The sequence below is a fragment of the Stegodyphus dumicola genome, chromosome 1 (assembly GCF_044657685.1).
Source record: "Stegodyphus dumicola isolate Sdum_Otavi_A_Nest chromosome 1, ASM4465768v1".
In the NCBI taxonomy this organism is placed as follows: domain Eukaryota; kingdom Metazoa; phylum Arthropoda; class Arachnida; order Araneae; family Eresidae; genus Stegodyphus; species Stegodyphus dumicola.
The window spans coordinates 278241326-278261926 of record NC_140768.1 but is presented as its reverse complement, the minus strand read 5'-3'; the positions used below and the strand labels follow the sequence as shown (position 1 = coordinate 278261926).

The following is a 20601-nucleotide window of genomic DNA, read 5'->3' as shown; positions in this document are numbered from 1 at the left end:
GCTAAATAATTAAATGGGTAAGAGTTTAAATTCATAATTGCTAATAGTTAAATACATATTTTTTCCTTAAGTACCTAATTACTAATCCATACATAATTAACTATTTTTTTAACAACTATTTCACAGAAGAATACATGTACACACAAGAGAAACAAAATACGAAGTGCGACGCCTTAGTGCCACTAGTAAAAACAAAATGCAATCAGGAGGAAAAAAGAACAATATACAATAAAGAATCTGAGCAACAAATTTGCATAAGACATATACAAAATTACATATTACTAACATTTAGGATCGCCCTTGGGCGTTTACTGAAATTGGGGTCCCTAGTATCATAACAATAGTTAACAACCACAGTATTGTCCAGAAGTTCCTGTTTATTATAAAATGCCCTAGATAGGCGGCAATAAAAATCACAAAGATCCTCTATTCTTAACTCTTTACGAATTTGGCTATTCCGAATGTACCAGGGGGCATTACATATCATACGCAATACCCCGTTTTGGGCAGCTTGTAACTGCCTTCTCAAACTTTTGCACGAGTATGCCCAGACGAGGCATGCATAACTAAGAATTGGACGCAACATGGTTTTGTAAATGAGCAACTTATTATCAATAGATAGAACACTGTTTCAAGCAATTAAGGGAAAGAGAGCTTTCTATATACTTTTCCTTCGCACCTAAGCTTGATTTTCGCCCATCAGGGCAGAAAGACTTAGCGGGTGCCAAAGAAGACGTCTGTCTGTTTATAAACGTTTCATTCGGTAAATGGCAAGCATAAAAATCTTGACAGAAGATACGCACAATCATTATGAGCTTTTAGAAGAAGGTTCTGCTCTAAATTATTTTATTTGCTTATTTACTCTATATGACACTTTTAGCTAAGCATAATTAAAATTTTGGTACATCATGAATCATAACATTAATCACAAAAATCGTGTATGTAAAAAACATAAACTGTGTGTGCAAAAAATCATAAATAATTTCAGCTAGTAAACTCATTTTCTATTTTCTTCGGAATAAAATTTTATTAAGGCCTATTGTAGAAATCAGTAGAAAGTGAATGATACATTTATGAGACATTTTTCTTTATAAGTAAATTTCGTAAGAAAATTTTTTTTTATGCACCACCCAAACATTATAATTAATTATAAAATTCTGCTTTTGGTATTACTTTTTATTATAGCTGTGATAAAGTTAGGTGAAAAATGCGGTTCTTTGTTCTGAAACGGCCTACACATAAGCCTTTGATGGCATTTGAGATTTGCAGTTTACTGATTAGGCGAATAAGGTTCCTAGTTCTGGTGAGTAAGCGCAATTCCCGCTTTAACTATAAAGAGCCGAAAAATCTACTATTTGTCAAACAAGTGCATGAGAGAGTCTTAATTTATACATTGCTAACTTTTCAATAAAAATTGGCAAATAAAAAAATTTAATGAGTATTCAATAGGCTTTTACAGTTGGATAATATTTATTACATTTTATGAGAAGCATTTTCTTTGATTTTTTGAGCATATATTTGTAGTAATACATTAAAATACAAGTTGATAGTATGTGTATATATGACATTCGGTGCATTATGTATTAAAAGCACTATTATTCATAACATTATTTCATTATGTTTTATTTTTTCAGTTTCTTAAATATATTCATTGTATATGCCATAGTCATTATTTTTACTTCAAATATGTAAATTTAGTTTGCTAGAAATTTCATTAATTAAGACATCATTGATGAAAGCTTCAAAAATTTATTTTTCTGTAAGTTTATACCCTCTAAAAATGATTTGACATTTTCTGATTAACTGTACTATAGGTTTCAGCAATTGTAAAATTGCTGTGATTTTGGCATATTTTTCAAGCATACATATAGCAGCAGCCAATCCAAGTATATGTGGATACACACATGTGAGTGTGCAACATAGATTTACACACATTATACTTAATCATTATTTTGCTAATTAGAGTTTTCTCCTGAGGGCTTTTTTTTTATCTTTTATAAATCATAATGGGATTGGGTTAGAAAGCACTAGCTTCCTTCAAAAATATGGTGTTTTACCTAACAATAGAGGTTATGAAAATTAGCATTCTATGAAGCTGTACTTCCTAAATAATATTTACATTATTAACAAATTTTTCGAATTCTGTTCCAGAAAAGAATTATATTTTTGAAAAATTATGTACACAAGGATTTGTAAACCATTTTCAAGAACAGATAGCAAAAAATGCAGGAAATTCTTGACATAAACTTCATTTGCATACAGCCAGTTTTATACTGCATTTTCAGGGATAAAACCATTTCACAATGCGTTAGTGAAACTGGAGTGTGAAAAATATTGATGATTCCATTTTAATCCCAGTGTTGATGGTTGGTGATGCTTGATGATTTCAGTGTTATTTTTAATGAGCTATGCTACATTAACTATGTAGGACCCGTCATCAATGGCCGTATCAATTCATGCATATGTAAGTAAATGTTGCCTTTTACCGGGTGGAAAAACACTTTTGTAATCCACTATTGAATCTCATAATAAAAAAATTGGAGGATGCTTAGTTGTGGTAAAAGTATATTTACGGGTACCTCTTGGCGAAAATTGGCAATTTTTGGCGGTACATGAATACCGAGTTTGTGCAATTCTTTGACTTGTTATTTTGGCATTGTGTAGCGGCAATTTTAGCACCAAAAATTGTCGTTACACAAAGACAAAGTAACAAGTCAGAGAATTGCACAAACTTGGTATCCATGTATACATTGACCTACTTCAAAAAACTTCACAGAATAGCACAAACTAGGCATTGCACACTCCCTTTATCCATGCACATGTGACTTATTTTTACTTTAAAAAAATCACAGAATTGCACAAACTTGCCATTGCGCACTTCCTTGACTTTGTACACATCGATATATTTTCACTTAAAAATCAAAGAAGCTCCCAATTCTAGGTAAAAGTATATTTACAAACATTCAGCTACTCAGGTTACCATAAATGAAACAACAACTTGGCGATAAATGAAACAACAACTTCATAATACATGGGGTACCCTCCAATCTACTCGAACCTTAGTTGTATATAAAAAAGTATAGTGACTTCAGAAATCTATTTAAATTATTTATATTAGGGTTAAATAATGTAAATTTTAATTTGTATGGAGCATCAAAAAGCTATATGAAAAACATTGCATCATAGTTTTTGTCCCATTTGACCATTTCTATTTAATATTACTAAAAAAGTATTATAATAACATTATAGATATATTACTACAGACCAAACAGATTATATAAAGAGACCGCAGAATTTTTGTGCAAGTAATTAGTTTTATTTTGTTTTTATTTGTAATGTTTATTTTTTGTTTATTCGGAAGATAAAAAATCAAATGTAGATATTTGTTATTTATTTGGTATTTACGGAAAATCCCGTCGAACACAAGAGATGGCACCAATTGCGCCAAACCAAAAAAACCCATTTACTAAATACAAGAAAAAAAGTTATATTCTTATTTTTCTTTCAAATGTATTATATTCTCATTTATATTTAATTTTTCATTAAAAATTTCCATTATTTATTATTAATTAGACATACTGTAAAAGCAATTATTTTTGCTAGGTTTTAATTTTCGTGTGAAAATATGTCACGTGAAATACACTTTTTCGCTATTCAACAGCATGTTCTTCTGTTGTGGGCAGCTCCCAAATTCTAATCTTTTTTTTTTTTTTTTTTTTTTTTGCAAAAATTTGTGATAGAGGGGAAAAAAGGAGTCTACTCAAGAATAATAATTAACACATGTAATCAATGTTACACCAAACCCAGCATGTTTGAAGAAGGTGTTTCAATTTTTGGCGAAAAATCGTGTAGTTTCGTGTCTTTTCTTTAATAGGCAAAAATGATGAATGGGATTTTCCGGAAGTACCTATTTATAACTTAACTTTCCCAACTCTTTCTAAATTTGGCATTCCTTCTCCTTTTAGTACCCTGTAATGGTTTGGTAAATACAGTATTAAATTTTACAAAAGGTATTTAAGGATTTGATTTAAAATTTTGATTGTATTTTTTAATATTTCATTACAGATATATTAGAGTATGCTAAACAGATTGGAATAGATGTGGAAAATGAAAAGCATTTGATGTGGATTGCTGAAGAAGGTCTTGCTGCGAAAGTTCCTGAGCCTTGGTTGATTCTGTAGGTTTTTTTTTTTTTTTTTTTTTTAAAGTGCAGTAATTTATAGATGAAATCTTTATTTCTGCAAACTTGTAAACTACATGATTAATTAAGCAGAAAACATTTATGTTTGCTTCTATCTAATCAAAGCTTATAGTGATGTTTTGAAATCTTTATTAGCCAAATTCCAAATTAGACAATAAATCCATCACTACTTACTGTATATTAGAGAAGTTAAACTTTGCTAATTTAGAACGGTCTGCAAAATTGCATTGCATTCTTATTTTAAAATGATTGTACTTCTACAGTTTATTTTTTTTTAAATTAATTTTCAGTTCGAGATTTAATGTGTAGTTTTACTTGTATAATAGATTGACATACAGGTTTTATTGTTTTATGTATCTTTCTGTTGTAACATTATAATGTAACATAATGTGTATTTATCTTTATGGAAATTTAAATTGTTGCCTTTTCACACATAAGCATTTTTGGTCTACTGTGACATTCTTGATTTTTTCCCCTATAACTGCATAATGCAGTACAAAGTCCACAATCCGGACTCGTTGGGACTTTGGCGATTCCGGATTAGGGGTTTTTCCGGATTATAAATCATCAATTTAAATATGGTAAGATGGCATGCAAAAATTATACAATTAAAAATATGAAACCATAATTTATGAAATGAAGAGCAATTATGATCTAAAGGGTATCAAAATTTACAACAAAAACAAAAAAAAAAAAAAAAAGAAAAAAAAAAGAAAAAAAAAAGAAAAGCTTAATATTTATTTGTTTACTATATTAAACATTTCTTTTAATGTAAGTTGTTTAAGTTGCTTCGTTTTTTGGGCTAATACTTCCTCTTTAATTCTATAAACAGACATAATTTCTTGCTCAGTTACAAAGTTCCACTGTTCAAGTCCTGTAATTGCTGTGTCGAGAATACCGACTAACTTGTCAATTGAAATTTTTTCATTTTCAATAACCTCTCTGTCACTTTCTCCACTATCGGAAGTGATATTTTCTGGATTTAGAACCATACTACAGATTTTGCCATCCATTAATTGATTAATGATTGGGCCATTGTTGTCACAATGAAAAATTTCTGTTATATCATCTTCATTTATTACCGCTTCTCCACATTTCTTTACAAAATCCAATAACTAGAAAATTTCACCTTTAGTTAGCTATGTCCGAAAACCTTCAAATTTGCAGCTACCATCTTCATCGTCCTCACTATGAAATATGGTAGCTGGCCATAAATTATGCCAAGCATTTTAAATGTATCTGGAGACACATCCTCCCAATGCAATGCAGCGCAATGCCTGCCAACACAATGCAGTGCATGCGTAAAGCATACAAAAAAAAAAGTTTGTGGCTTTGAGGTCCGGATTATAGATCATTTCAGATAATGGATGCCCAGATTACGACTTGTACTGTATTAAATATAATAATAAAATTTTTGATCAAATCTTCTGGTGTTATAAATGGTATGTTAAAATTTATATCAGCTGCAAAATACCTCAACTGTCAAACTATAGTTACTATTTTTATTTCTCTGTGAATATTGTTAAAGTAATTTAAAATATGCTGCTGTTTTGGGTAAAATGAGAAGAGAATTATGCAAATTTGCTTGTATATTAATATTATATATTTAAGTTATTTATCTCTATGTAATGTTTTAAATGTAAAAAAATGTGTCATACTATTTTAATGATGTGCATTTAACGAGAGGTTTTCCAAATGTATGTTTATGTTCTCTCTTTTTTTGTTTTCGAAAACCTTCTATGATTTTATTCAAAACTTTGGCTTTAAATGACAATAACTCTTAAATATGTTATTATAATTGTGTATTATTTTGTTGTATAGGAAAATAAAAATAATACAGTAATAATATCTAAAAATTTAATACTTATACATACATAATATATATAATATTATTGAGCCTAGTATCACAAAACCTTTGTGATGATATAGTGATTTTGATGTGTGTGTGCCTTTCCATCAAGACAGTAGCAGTGCAGTACGAGATACTGTTAAGAGTAGTGTAAAATGTAATCTGATCTAATGATACCAATCAGATGTGTGTGTTGAGAGTATTGCAGTCATGATATACGTGTATATATAGATAGTATATGTTTGTATTCTTTATTTGTATGTACTGTTTTAAATGCAAAAAGTATGCCTTCACTTAACAACTTAGTGGTGATTGATTTATTGGGCATCTGAAAGTTGAAATATTTGCAACGTATATAGATCATGAGGCATAAATTAGTAATAAAAATAGTACACGATAAAAAATAATGCAATCTGTGGAACAGTGTCAGAATGTTATGAAGAACAGTTATGAAGATTTAATGTGTGAAATTTAGAAATGTGACCAGTATGAAATTTGTGTTTATTATATCAGTATAATCTGATTATCTGCACATCATGTTTTGGCTTTTTCTTGTGATTCTGAATATTTTGCTTTATATTCAAATATACAATATAGGTGTGTTCACATGTAGTAAGCAGTGGTGTATTTACAATTTTTAAATGAGTTTTATTTTATATTTTTAAATATTACAGATCTGATGATAAAGATAGAATCTTCTACTATAACAAAAATACTGGTGAAACATCTTGGCTTCATCCTTTAGATAAAGAATACTCTGCCTTAGTGTCTGAAGAAAGAACACGAAGCAAAAGTCTACTGTCTTCATCTTCAGACTGTGGATTTGAGTCTAAGGTAAGTAGTAATTTAATAATGCATCTGTAAATTTATACAGTGGCTTTTTTTAAATGGTTGGAGGAAATAATAATTTTGTTTTGCATTTTTGCATGGAATGCTGTTATTATTCAAGTTCCTTACAGTTACAATGCTATAATTGTAATTTTTCTAAAAATTATATGCATAATTAACACTGTAATGAGTAATGATAGATATAAGTTAAAATTATTAAATATTTTGGTACTTTCTGACCATCTACACTACTGGTGAAAAGTTGCTAATGAGTTGGCGACTAAATTTTGGTCAAGCTAATATTTGAAAGGCAGCAGCTGTTTTGAAAATGGCAGTGCATTAAGAATTCCATAAAAGTACAATGAATTAAATTTAATAACAAGAATGCAAGAAACATTCGTAATGAAACACTTATGTTTCTCAAGAAATCTTTTTGTAATATTTTAATTCTGTTCTGCTTCCCATGTACACAGTAACCTGTTTTCATTTAAATAAAAAAATCAGAGAATTTCATTAATTTGGCATTGCACATGCTGTTGTACTTCTATGTACACAATGATCTGTTGTTCTAAAAAAAAAAAAAAAAAAAAAAAAAAAAAAAAAAAAATCAAAGCATTGCATAAATTCAGCATCACATACAAATTCCAGTCGATGAAATTTGATAAAGAAGTGTAACTTAATGGAATGCAAATTTTCTACTGTTGGACAAAATGCCATATTTACGAAGAAATGCAACACTTTCTTTTTCCTCGGCTGGCAAACTCCACAGCTGAGTTATGATTCTTTATAAGTTGAAAAAATAATGTACTTATTGCAAAAACAAAGTAGTAATCAGAAAAATAATCATCAGCTTTGGAGGTTGAAATCTAATCATTCAAATACCTGAGTTGTTATGTGAATACATTTTAGCAACATCATAGGTTGCCTGTTTTGATGATATAGTGCTTTGCTTCATGAATATGTTTCATGGAGTTGCAGATAATCAGAAAAATATAATATTTCTTAACAAAATAAGACCATAAACAGTTGTGTTTGAATGAAAATTTTAATTAGATTAATTTTCTAAATATTATAGTTAACTCCACATGAAATGTAAATTCAACCATATACTGAGTCTAATTTTTTTAGTATGAAATTATGCCCTAATCTGTTTATTTGTGAAAAAAAGTCCTTTAAGAGTATATTGCAAGAAGGAAGTTTCCTTTTTTAAACTGCTTTTATGTAGCATCACATAGCAAAAAGTTATGATTGTGACTAGAGTGCAAATAAAAGGTATGTTGAATTTTTTTGAGGAAAATTTACTTATAAAGACGAAAGAATTGCTTAATATTCCAGTATTTATGCAAATTTCATTTGCATAATTTTTTAAAATTAATTTATTAAAAGTTTAGATATTTGTATTTTTTAGTAGTTTATTCATAGAATCTTTCAGCATCATACAAATTTTAAATGACATAATCCATCAATATATGTATAGGTATTTAGAGATCAACTCAGTGTCAGAAATTTTACAGTCTATGATTTTTTATTAAGAATTGTTTATATTATAAATATTTATCTGCTTTTAATAATGAGAAAATGGGAAAAAAAAGTTTGTTTTAAATCAGTTAGAAATGTCTGGTTAAAGAGTTTACTAGTTCAGCCACTTAAAGAACTTAGTGTTAGAATTTCTGTATTGATTATGCCATTTACTTCTTTATTTTTTTAAAAGTTTGGTTAAATAAACTTTTACTATACTTTAAAAAATTGATAATCATCAGCATATTATTTCATCATGTGTGTAAGGTTCACCATAATGTGCCGAGTTTGAATACTGTGTTTGTTAAACAAAACTGTTTAGGGTTTTCTAAACAAAGGCTATTTGAAACTGTGTGCATAAATGGATGACAATTGGTTGTCACCAGCAGCTCATTTCATCATAAGTAATGTGGATATGAGCAAGTTTTCCTCAAAAAGTCGTCCACTAAGATATGCCTACCTTGGATACCAATCCAAAGGTAGGCATATAACCACCTTTGGTGGTCTATAAAGGTACCATAAAGGTAGGCATATAATTACCTTTGATAGTCCACCTTTGGTGGATATCCTTATATGCATTGCCATAATTCTCCCCTCCCAATTGAAAATTGTGTATTATATATGTACATTCAGCCTTCTAGTACTGGGATAAAACTGAAATGTATTTACTTGCTTTTATTCACTGATAAAAATTTAATTCTTTTAACTTCAAAATTGCATCTTTCCTTGTCAAAAGTAATTTTTTTCAGGGGAGGGGTATGTTGAAAAGTACTATCATATTAATTAATATTTGACTGTATAAAATTTGGCTAATAGTTGATATAAATTTTATGCTAGAAAACATAAAATTAAAAGAAATAGAAATATTTGAAATTAGGATGCATCTAGAATAAACTTGCATACTTATAAATTCAGAAAATTGCTCTCCTCCATAACCAATTAAGTTATATTAAATATTTAATGAAATATAAAAAAAATATTTTTTACATTTTTCAGCAACTCTAGAAATTAATATTTAGAATTATTAATGTATAGTTATTTCCCGCAGTAAAATTCAGTTTCATTTTGTTATGAGTTGGAACTATTAATAAGATGTTGCACAACTGTTAAACATTTGGATAAAATGCTAAAAACATATGGAGCCAATCTGTATTTATTATTATGTTATTGACATCATAGTTTTAAGTATTACAGTTTTAGGAATATTTTTTTTTTTCATATTATTACAATTACTATTATTTAAACAGTGCTAATATTATGTCACTAATTTGTGAAAGCTGGTAGTGCTAACCATAGTCATTTATACTCTACCCATCATGTGAAGAGCTCTGAGTAGGCCTGTTGCTCAGACACATTAACAAGAGAGATAATATGTTTAAAACTTAAATTTAAGTGTTGCATGGTTGAAGTCTTTGAGATGTGAAATGTTTTTGATGACATATTAAAAACATTTGTGGGATTATGGCAGTCACAAACTGAGTATTTGAGATGTAAACATGTTTGTTGTGTATGTTCTTAATTTTTTTAAAAATAAAACTTGGTGATAACATTACATAATGGGTGACTATGTAAGTAATAGGAGCAGTAATAACCAGGAAGTCTCATATTTTATTGTTTCATGATAAGCCAATTATTCTTGGGTGCAGTTTCAGTTGCATTTGTGTAATTTCTATTGTACTTTACCACTTCATATAAAGAACAGTATTGCATAATTAAAAGAAAAAGTTTTGCGTTCTGTCATTTTTATGTGTCTGATAAATATCGGTCTAAAAATAGGATTTATTTTAAAATTAAAGTCATTTATTTCATTTCCTCACTAAGCAAAGATATATAGTAAAAATTCATATTCAAAATATTGTGTGTATTTTGTAGTCAATCATTGGAGATGTATGCTCGCTACAAAAAAAATCAGGGAGGAATTTCTGATTTGAAGGTTTGTGAATTGAAACTAAGCACTCTTTCTGCACTAGTGATGCACGTTTTTGCAATTTTCTTTGGCACTAAACCTTTTAAAGTTTTCTGAAATTATATCGATAAGCAATTACATGATTATTATATATAGTGCTACATTCAAAAATTTGCATATTTTTTAAGTTGCACTGTTTTATTTGCACCTTTTCCTCCCCCAAACTCAAAATAATATAATAAATCATATGCATTCTGCCCAGTTTAAGTCTAATTTCAGCCAATATATGATTAAAGGAATTTCAATTAAACCAAATTAGATAGATTTGATTATTTAATTTGACTAGCTAGATTATGATTGTCCTTTCTTTTATTTTAAAATATTTATCACAGTTTTTAATCAAATTGTCTGCATGAAGTTCCTTTTCTGTTGATGTTAAAATATGTAAATGTCCTTATAAAAAATAAAAGTGGTATATAAAAATAATTAAATAATAAATAAAATAATTCTTTCCAAGTTGTTATAACTGTTAAAGTATGTATTTCATTTTCAAGAAATTGTTCAGTATTCTACTTGATATGTGATGAATGTTTTATTTTTATTAATGGTGTACTGATACAGAAATGATATTTGCATCTTTAGGAAATATCATTCCATTATTCAAGTGAGTTTAATTTTAACTGATACAGTCAAAAGTCGTTAATTCAGACACCCATAATCGGAATGATCTATAATCCGGACCTCAAAGCTAAAAACTTTCTGTGCATACGCCGTGTTGACACATGCGCATAGGCGTTTACGCGTGCACGCAAGACCTTTACGACTGTGCATATGCATCTGCGCAATCGCAGAATACGTTTTCGCGTGCACGTTTAATGTATAACGGACGGTATAAGCTAAAATTATCTAATTATCTATTTCAGTTAATGTTGATGATTGCGTTGTTCCTTAATTTTCGAATTGGATCCGGCTTATTATTTTTTGCAGACTGTAAGAGCAATTTTATAAAAGTAAGCTTAAACTTTCGATTATGTCAAATAGAATTTCCGATGCTGGAGCTCCCAAAGGATCTACAAAACGAAAGTATGTTTCGATGTCCATCAAACAAAAAGTGGCATTGCTACAAAAAATGGATAAAGGCATATCCTTTGTTTATCTAACCGTTCCGAAATCTGTTTATCAATTTCACGCTGCTCTGCGCGGGGGAGGGGGGAACATTGCGGTGCGCAATGAACTGGAAGTTGATCTGTCAGCACTATCGTTATCTTCAGGGCAGATGTTTTTATTTTATTAGGCTTATAATTCCTTACTAAATGTAGTATTTCATCTCGATGTACTCCATCTTTGATATGATTTAAATCAAATTCCTCATCATTATAAATATCACGAATACAAATCAAATAGTTTTCTGGTTGCAATTTTCTAATTTTGGCTATGTGTAATGTATGCTTTACGCTTGCGCGCGTTGAAAGAAATGTTTAATAAAGTAAACAAATAAATATTAAGCTTCTTTTTCTGTAAATTTTGATACCCTTTAGATCATAATTGCTCATTATTTTATAAATTACGGTTTCATATTTTTAATTTTATAATTTCTGCATGCCATCTTACCAGATTTAAACTGATGATCTATAATCCGGAATCGCCGAAGTCCCGACAAGTCCGGATTAAAGACTTTTGACTGTATTATAATTAATATATGTACAGGGTGATTATAATTAAAGTTGAGATTTTCAAAACACTCTAACTATTAGTGAGGCAATGGAATTTTGTTTGTGAAGAAAAAAATAGCTCCAAAATGTGCCGATAGATGGCGTTGTCAGGGTTCACATTGCTCTTGTGGAGGTATGCACATTTCTAAGACTTGACATGTGCACCGCAGACATAGCTGTGATAAAATTCCAGAACAATAGCGGAATTTGTAATGCTTCATCGTGACTGGCAAACAAGGATCGCGCTCTGCTCGTTAAGCTTTTCGATCAGACCAGTGACTCTGTGTTAACAGCTATCAGGAAGTTTTGGACATTAAAAGGCATAAAATCTGGCTCCATGACCACTTATGGCCTGCAGAAAATGATGAAAATTCAAAGAGACCAGTTCGTTTAACATGAAACAAGGTACAGGATGAAAAACAGTTTTGGTGGCGGCAGTGGAAGATGTGGCCACAATGTTACAAGGACAGAAGAACAGTGAGGCAGGAATCAACAGTGCATGGGAAACTGGAACAAATATTGGATATGCCTATCAGCTTGGGGCATAATGTCCTACGGAACATCTTACACTGTTATTTGTGCAAGATAACTCATGTGCAGCAGTTGCCACTTGCTGACCTGAAAACACGTGAATAATTTGCACAACAATTTCTTGCTCGGAGGGAAGTGGACAATGGATCGCCAGGGAACATCCTGTGGTCTGGCACAGAGTACATCCTATGAAGCCCATTTCCATTTGCAAAGTTCTGTAAATGTGCAAAATTGCGGGATATCAATGATCGAGAATCTGTTCCCACTACAGCCATTACCTCTTCAGTCTAGAAGGTTCCTGTGTGGTGCAGAATATGGCAGCATTTGTCATTGGTCCGTTCTTCTTCGAGATCACACCCGCGGGTCCCATTAACTGCATTACTGTCAAGCAATATGAAGCACTTTTGCGTAACCATGTCCTTCCAGCAATTCAGCAACATCAGTGTATGGATCGCATAATATTCATGCAAGATGGAACTCCTCCAGATGTTTGTACTTGTGTGAAGCACCCGAGCCGCCATTTTCCAACAGGGTGGCTGCCATGCTCCCCCAATGATATGTTACCCCAACTCATATGATTTTTGGCTTCGGGGATCGAGGAATGTTGTTTACAGTGGGTGGATCAAGAATCTGCACAACTTGAAGGCAAGGATAACACAAAGCATTCATAGTGTCAGCACACATATTCTCCGAACTGTTGTGGAACGTGCCATTTTGCACTTCCAACTTGTAGCGGAACAAGGCGGAGGCCATATTAAATAACTTGTGCATTAATCATCTGTAAGGTGTTTGTTTCATGAAGCTCCTCTTTTTCCTCTTGTTACTATTGTTGTTTTCGCTGTACACATGTATTTTTTAAACTGTCCTCTGTTAAGATGTCTTTTCGCCTGTTGTAAACTGCTGGAGTCTAACGTTTTCTTTCGGCTAACAATATTCTTGTGTTTAACAAATCCGTTTAAGCCTTACAACTGATAGCCCCATCTATCAGCACATTTTAGAACTATTTTTTCCTTCGCGAAACAAAATACCATTGCCTCACAATTGTTCTGGTAAAATATCAAGTCATTATGACCGGTAGTTTTAAAGTTAGAGCGTTTTAAAATCGCAACTTTAATTATAATCATCCTGTATAAATATATATATATATATAAAAAATATGCTATAAAAATGAAATTTTTAAATATTATTTTTTTTGATAATTTATATACTATTTTTAATGTAATTGCTCTGAGCTTTACAAATGGAATAGGAGATGAAGAAATTTTCATATAGGTGTGGCAAACTTTTTTCATTATTTTTTAAATGAAGTCAATTATTGCACTACATTTTGTGTAATTCCATATGTTATATCTTGAAGCAATATCCGATAGAATTAAGTATATGTATGCCTATCTAATATTCTAATTTATAAAGTTTGAAAATTGTTTGCTTTCATCCAACCATTTAAAGAAGTCACTGAACACGATCCATGATGGATCTCAATCTTCTGGGCGATTTTCTAAAGCACCATTACCACAGGTATATTTTCTTTTCATATGCATGTACTTTTATGAGTTATACAAATTTTCTATATTGACAAAGCCGTATTTTTCAAAAATTTTTTAAAAATTGAAAATAATATAGTTTTTACCTCACATTAAGATATTTTTAGTACTTCTCAAAATTACTGGAAAACAATATGAGGGGCGAATTATGATTACAACCAATATAGTGATCAGTTACATTTATTCAATTACAATACCTATTGTGGTGATACAGGGACTGGACCAAAATATCACCAAGTTTGGGGATTTCTCACCAAATGTGGTGACAAAAATTAATGGGCAAAACCGTTGACTTTTTGTCAAATTACCGAGATACCCATTTACCCAATGTTAGACTTGCCCCTGTATTCTTGCTTTTTCAGCATAGCTTATCTCTAGATTTTTCATGTTACATTACACAGCAAAATACAGCAATTTCACTAAAATCATCTATCTATGTACAAAATTCATAACAAAATATAATGTTGAGATTAATTGGTAATTTTAGCTTATAAAAAGCAATGAATGATGGTTTCAATTAATGCATTTTTGATAAAATAATCTTTTATTATTATGATGACATAAAGATATTATCCAATGATATCATTATGTCAATTATTATCCAATGATATCATTATGTCATCATTATGCATATTATTCATATCAGGAAGATAATTTTTTCCTTGTAATTTAATATTTTAAAGCAATCTATAAGTTTTTTTATGTTATAGACTCATTTGTTTTCTCAGTAGACAATTATTTTATGTTGGATTTTCTCAGTACGAACATGATCTTTGTGTTATCTGCAAAAGAATTCGTATACACTGAATGATAAATTCAATTATATTAAATATTAATTTTGTATAATTACAGCTTAGGGCATTATGGTGTTATAAAAATTATTGTAATAATGTAAACCATATTTCAGGTAATTTCTTTGTAATTTTGTAAGATTTGTTATGAAAATTTTATAGGGTATTGTGTATGAATCCAAGGCCATTTATTTCTCATTTTATTTAAGAAATGGCGAAAGAGTTCTATATTAAAAAAGTTAAATATATGCATATATATGTAACACTCATTTATATATTATTTTCAATTTCTGTCCAGTCTTTTAATATTCTAGAATATGCATGATGTTTTAAATCAGTGGTTCTCATCCTTATTTTTCATGACATGCTGTCCTTTGTAATGAATTCCTGTGGTATATCATAAGTAACATACTGCAGAAGAATCAGGTTTGCACTTGCACAGTTTACTTTCAGCAATAAGTTTTATTTTTCTTGCAGGCTTGCAATCATAATGCCATTTTGTTTTTGTTCTGATGTATTTTGTGGTTGATTGTTAGCTTGACTGGCACATGTTCTATGCGTTATTTTGTAAGCTATGTTTTTTTGTTCATTAATGAATGTAAAAACAAGAATGGGAGAGACTTCTCTTAAATAATCAGTTTTTTTAATTAAAGCAGCATCCACAAGTTGGATATGCTTGAACTCTACCCCAGTTGTAAGTGAGAACAGTAGCTTGGATTCTGAAGGTCTCATTCCCTCTCATGATATGACCATTGTGTTGAGAGGGCTTTCATCTCAACATTTTATAAAAGCTCATGTATTGCAAAGACAGTATATGCTCACAATTGTTGGTAACAAATGATTTACTTTTTATTGGAGTTCAAAGTCAAACATAATGGCATTCTAAACAGTCATTTCCTGCTAACTATTGCACTATCTAGGGCAGTTGTCTCAATTAAACAGAAAATGTGTGCAGGTTTGACTTCAGTTTCAGTATAAATTGAACTTTCAAGTAAGGAATTATAAATTCAAATTGCTCATTCATATTTAAAATTTTTTTGCCGTAATCCAAGAAACCTTCTATTAAATAAGCATCTAAAATATTTTTCTGCTACTTTTTTGTAATTAATATTGAATAAAATTATTTAATTATTATTATTATTTATTTTAATTTTACCAGAAGTATCACAATGTTTCAGAAGTTATGGGGGGCACGTAGCAAAATGTATTGCAACACACTTGTTGAGAACTATTGATTCAAATCCTAAATAAATTAAATTAAAAGATTGGTATATATTGTTTTCTTGTATCAGATTTGATTTATAATTTTTCTTTAACACATTAAAAATAACTTATACGTGCATATACTGTATATAATGACTTTATTACTTTTCTTTCTAGTTATCCTCTCTTGCTGATGCTCCTCCTCTGTCATCAAGTGGGAAAAATACAGTGAGTTTTCATATTTTTTAAAAATATTTGCAAACCAAACCTTATGGTATAAGCTATTTTTCAAAGTGTATTACATTAATTATTCTTTTTAGCCATCCTCTTTTAAGTCCAGCCAGAATGAAAATGCTTCCTCAAGGAGCAAAAAAATTGAATTGGGACACTTTGAAAATAGGCGTGGTACTCAGTTAGCACCTGTACGATTGAACAACTTAAAAATGCCTGTGTCTAGCTCACAGAAGTCTGGTACTGGTATGTCTTTCATGCCTAAGGGATCTGCTCTGTCTAAAAATATTAGACGTGCTAAGGAAGTGCCTGCTCACAATGACAGTGTTTTAGAAGAGGAAAAAAACAAAAGTGTATGTTGTAATTAAATTTTTATAATTCAGTACAATATTTCTCACATATTTAAAAATTTTTGGGTAACTGTTCTGTATCAGTATCATAAAATAACTTGTAATTTTTGTTTATATCTAACTATCTTGCATAATTTTATGTAATGCCTTCCCTACCAATTATTGTGCTTGATTCAGTTGTGTTGCTACTGCCAGTATGTTGACTGGGATTCATATGTCTTGAAGGGGGATGCTGACTTAACAATTTTAAATCTTTTTCTGTCCTTTTTGGTTTTTTTGAATTAGAAAGTAACTGGTTTCATGTCTTTCATAATACAGCATTTCTTTTATTTTTTTATCAGTGCATAAGGTATCACAAATAAGGCAAATTATTGTAAATTGACTGATTGATATTTTTATTGTGTTAGTGTTCAAGCAATCTTGATTATTCTTATTTTACATTTTATCCAAAAAATTACATGTTTGAAAAACAAAACTTTAAAATAATGTATTGTTTGAATTTAAAGAAAGTTTTTTCCCCTTAAAAGTTCATTTAAAAAACTTTAAAACTCTTTAAAAACTTTTAGGAATTCGTGTTTGAAACTTTAAATAAAAAAATATTAGGATACTAATTCAGAAGTCAAACAACAAAAATCAGCGTTATACCTACAAAATTTTCACAGGACTAGTTTCGATGGTTTTACCGAACCATCGAAACTAGTCCTGTGAAAATTTTGTAGGTATAACGCTGATTTTTGTTGTTTGACTTCTGAATTAGTATTTATTCGGCGTGTTATTGTGTCTTAAATATTAGGATATTTATAATTTGTTACTTATGCATTAATTTTTACATGAAGCCAAAGCATATTTACTGTGACTTATATTAAAGTACAGTATACAGATCATATAATTTTTTTTCCTTGTGAAAACACTTTATCATAAGAAATAAAATATATCATAATCATATAATAAATCAATCATCATAAAAAATATATTGTTGTAATGAGCCTTAGCTGTATTAAAAATTTTTTTAAATTTCTAGCAGCAGTTTACTTTATTAAATCATGCTGATGTCATTTGTCTGTTATTATTATCTATATTTTATCTATTATTGTCTGTATTTTATACCTTACAGTGAATTATTTTTATACCAATGATGTGCAGGTAAGAGCATTTTTTCCAAACTTGATGTTCTAGAAATAAAAGCCCTTTGCTCTAGGAATAAAGTAGTTTGTAATTGCATCTGCTATAAGATAACACAGATAACATTACAATATACGAGTCAACCAGAAGATATAATTATGTATCGGAATTAAGTATGGACCAAAAAACAATTTTCTATATGTTTATACATAGTATAAGCAGAGTAGCATCATTTGTAAATTTTTTTGTTGTTTGGATACTTCCTAGTGGTAGAACTAAAAAAAAAAAAAAAAAAAAAGATTTAAAGACTTAAAGGAATTTATGACTCTATAAAATATTTTATGTTTTATGTTTTAGTACTTTGATAATGATAAAAAAAAGTTAACTCAATTTTTATAGTGTAAACTAATGAAAATTATTTTTGTTCTGTTTCATGAAGTTTTCAATGCATGGAGATTATAATGAAAGTGAAAATTCAGATGATGGTTCGAAATATTCATATGAGGTATTCATTTATTTTATCCGTATCGTTATGAGTTTTGTTTCCCAACATGTAAATTTTCTGTTTTCTAATATTATGTAAGACTTTATTTTTAGAATTTTGTGATGTGTGGCAATAGTTATGTTAATCAATTGCCACATATAAATATTTTAATTTTCTACAAATCAGTTATTTTTTATTTAGTGTGTAAGTGCAGTTATCTTCCAAATTCAGATGTTCAGTTTTTTTTATACTTTTTAGTTACACTAAAACTCTATTTATATATTAATTAATTATTATTATATTCCCCCAGTTAGTATCATATTTATTATTATTTCATTGATATAATTTAGTTGGTTACTAAATAAATATGTATATTTTACTAAATTTACATATAATTTGTATGCATGGCAGCAAGTAAGTATTATTAATGGAATGATTTATTTTATATATAATAATAATGAAAAACAAAGTGTGTAAATAACGTTTTAGACAGAGATTGATATAAAAGTCACACATTTTCTTAATTCAATAAAGTCTTTTTCAAATTAATTTGATTTTGATGTTTACAGTTTACTGTTACTCTTAGCCAAAGGCTATTAACAAACTTGTTTCACAATCATGTTTTAGCTAATCATAATAATTTAAAATTTTAAATTTCAGAATTTTAAAATTGCTTAAGTTATAATTTACTTTAATCATACATCTTATAAATATGTATATATTTCTTATCTATGAAGCAGAACAACAGAGACAGAATATCAAAGCAATTTAGCATAACATGTATTTAGTGATTATATAAATGCAAATTAGAACTAGAACTTAATACATGAGAATTAAATTTTCAATAATAATCGTACACAGAACTAAAATGATGTAGAAAGGAATGTTAATTTCTTCAACAAATAATCTTGCTTTCTTGATAGATGTAAATCTGTTTTTATGTTGTAGAATCAGTTATTTCTATACACTATCAGAAATATCTGGGCTTTGCTTTATTGAATAATTCTCAGTATGTCTGATTTAAATTTAAGTGATTATTTTGAGTGCTTTTAAGGTTTGGTTCATTTAATTATAGCAAAGCACACTAGGGCTATCTGCCTAAGGGAAGGGATGCCTTCATGGAGGACTTTCTAAGAGAAACTGACTTGCATACATATCACACATGGGAAAAACCACGAAAATGCCCATGCAGCCAACCCGTTCGCGGGATTCAAACCTCGGACCGAACTACCAGTGTTCAGTAACTTTACCACTCGGCCACTGGTGCGCCAGTGCTTTTAAGCTGTTTAAAAATTGCTTTTCTTTTTAGTCTATGCGATTTATACTTGTTTTTAAAATCATTTAAAATCCAGAGAAGCATATTAAGAAAGAATTTGTCTGAGACTGACAAGGTATCAAAAGAAACGTTAAATAAAATTTATTGTATGAAAAGTATAATGTATGAAATTTCAGGAAAGTTCACTCTCAATTTCATTCCAGTGTATTTTTTTTTAAATAATTTTTGAAGATGCTTCATTATTTGTTCTTTTTTATTGTATAAAACTTAATATTAGAGAAATGGTTTTGTTGACTGGATGGTTATTAGATGAATTTACTGACCTTCTAAGTGGCATGACTTTTTAAATCTGCTCATGGAGACCTATATTTAAACAAGATTAAATGCTAGATTTGTATAATTACTTATTTTAATCTTCATTTTCATACTATTCTATTCATTAAGATGGTGTATAATCATTAAAGAAAATATGAAAGCTGACTATTTTAAACAGCTAATATATGTAATGCAGAATGTAAGAGATGAGAAACGTAATTTGATCACTTATGAAAGCAATTGTGGCACACAGAGGATTAATAAATGACATTTATATTCTTCAACCACATATACAAAATTTTTATTCCACATTTTTATTTAATCAAGTTAATAAGTGCAATGAAGCTTAAAACTATTTATTAAAAACTAGTTCTTATTTTGCTTAAGTTATATCACTTTTTAAAAATAAAATTTATAATTTTTAGGAAACAGATTATGAAGAAGAAAAAGATCCTCATGGCCTAGACCCATATGATCTTGGAGATGGATCACAGTTATCTCCCATATATTCAGCTGATGAGTCTCCTGAGGTAACTATAAAATAATGCAGCGCATAATTGAAGTCTAAATTCATTAATCATTCTTAATTTTGTTGTTATAAATGACACAACTGAGATATCAAATGAAATTCTTAACACACTTTTAATTGCTTAGTACTATTAAAATTGTTATGCATAGTGTTATATATAAATTTTTATATTATATAAATTTATGTGTTATATATAAATTTACATTATGTA

General features: G+C 29.3%; 1 protein-coding gene across 6 annotated transcripts in view; it reads left to right on the top strand.

Moving 5' to 3' along the window:
- The first annotated feature begins 723 nt into the window (after nucleotides 1-723).
- Nucleotides 724-20601, top strand: part of LOC118198236 (uncharacterized) — an 82510-nt gene continuing 62632 nt past the window's right edge. For all 6 annotated transcript variants that reach the window (XR_004759731.2, XM_035369901.2, XM_035369870.2 and 3 more), the window contains exons 1-7: nucleotides 724-828; nucleotides 4066-4177; nucleotides 6725-6884; nucleotides 16261-16311; nucleotides 16404-16667; nucleotides 18226-18291; nucleotides 20287-20391. Coding sequence is in view for 5 of the 6 variants with exons in the window: in XM_035369901.2 (XP_035225792.1) it covers nucleotides 768-828; nucleotides 4066-4177; nucleotides 6725-6884; nucleotides 16261-16311; nucleotides 16404-16667; nucleotides 18226-18291; nucleotides 20287-20391 (819 nt within the window). In the remaining variant the exon portion in view is untranslated. The remainder of the gene's footprint in view (nucleotides 829-4065; nucleotides 4178-6724; nucleotides 6885-16260; nucleotides 16312-16403; nucleotides 16668-18225; nucleotides 18292-20286; nucleotides 20392-20601) is intronic.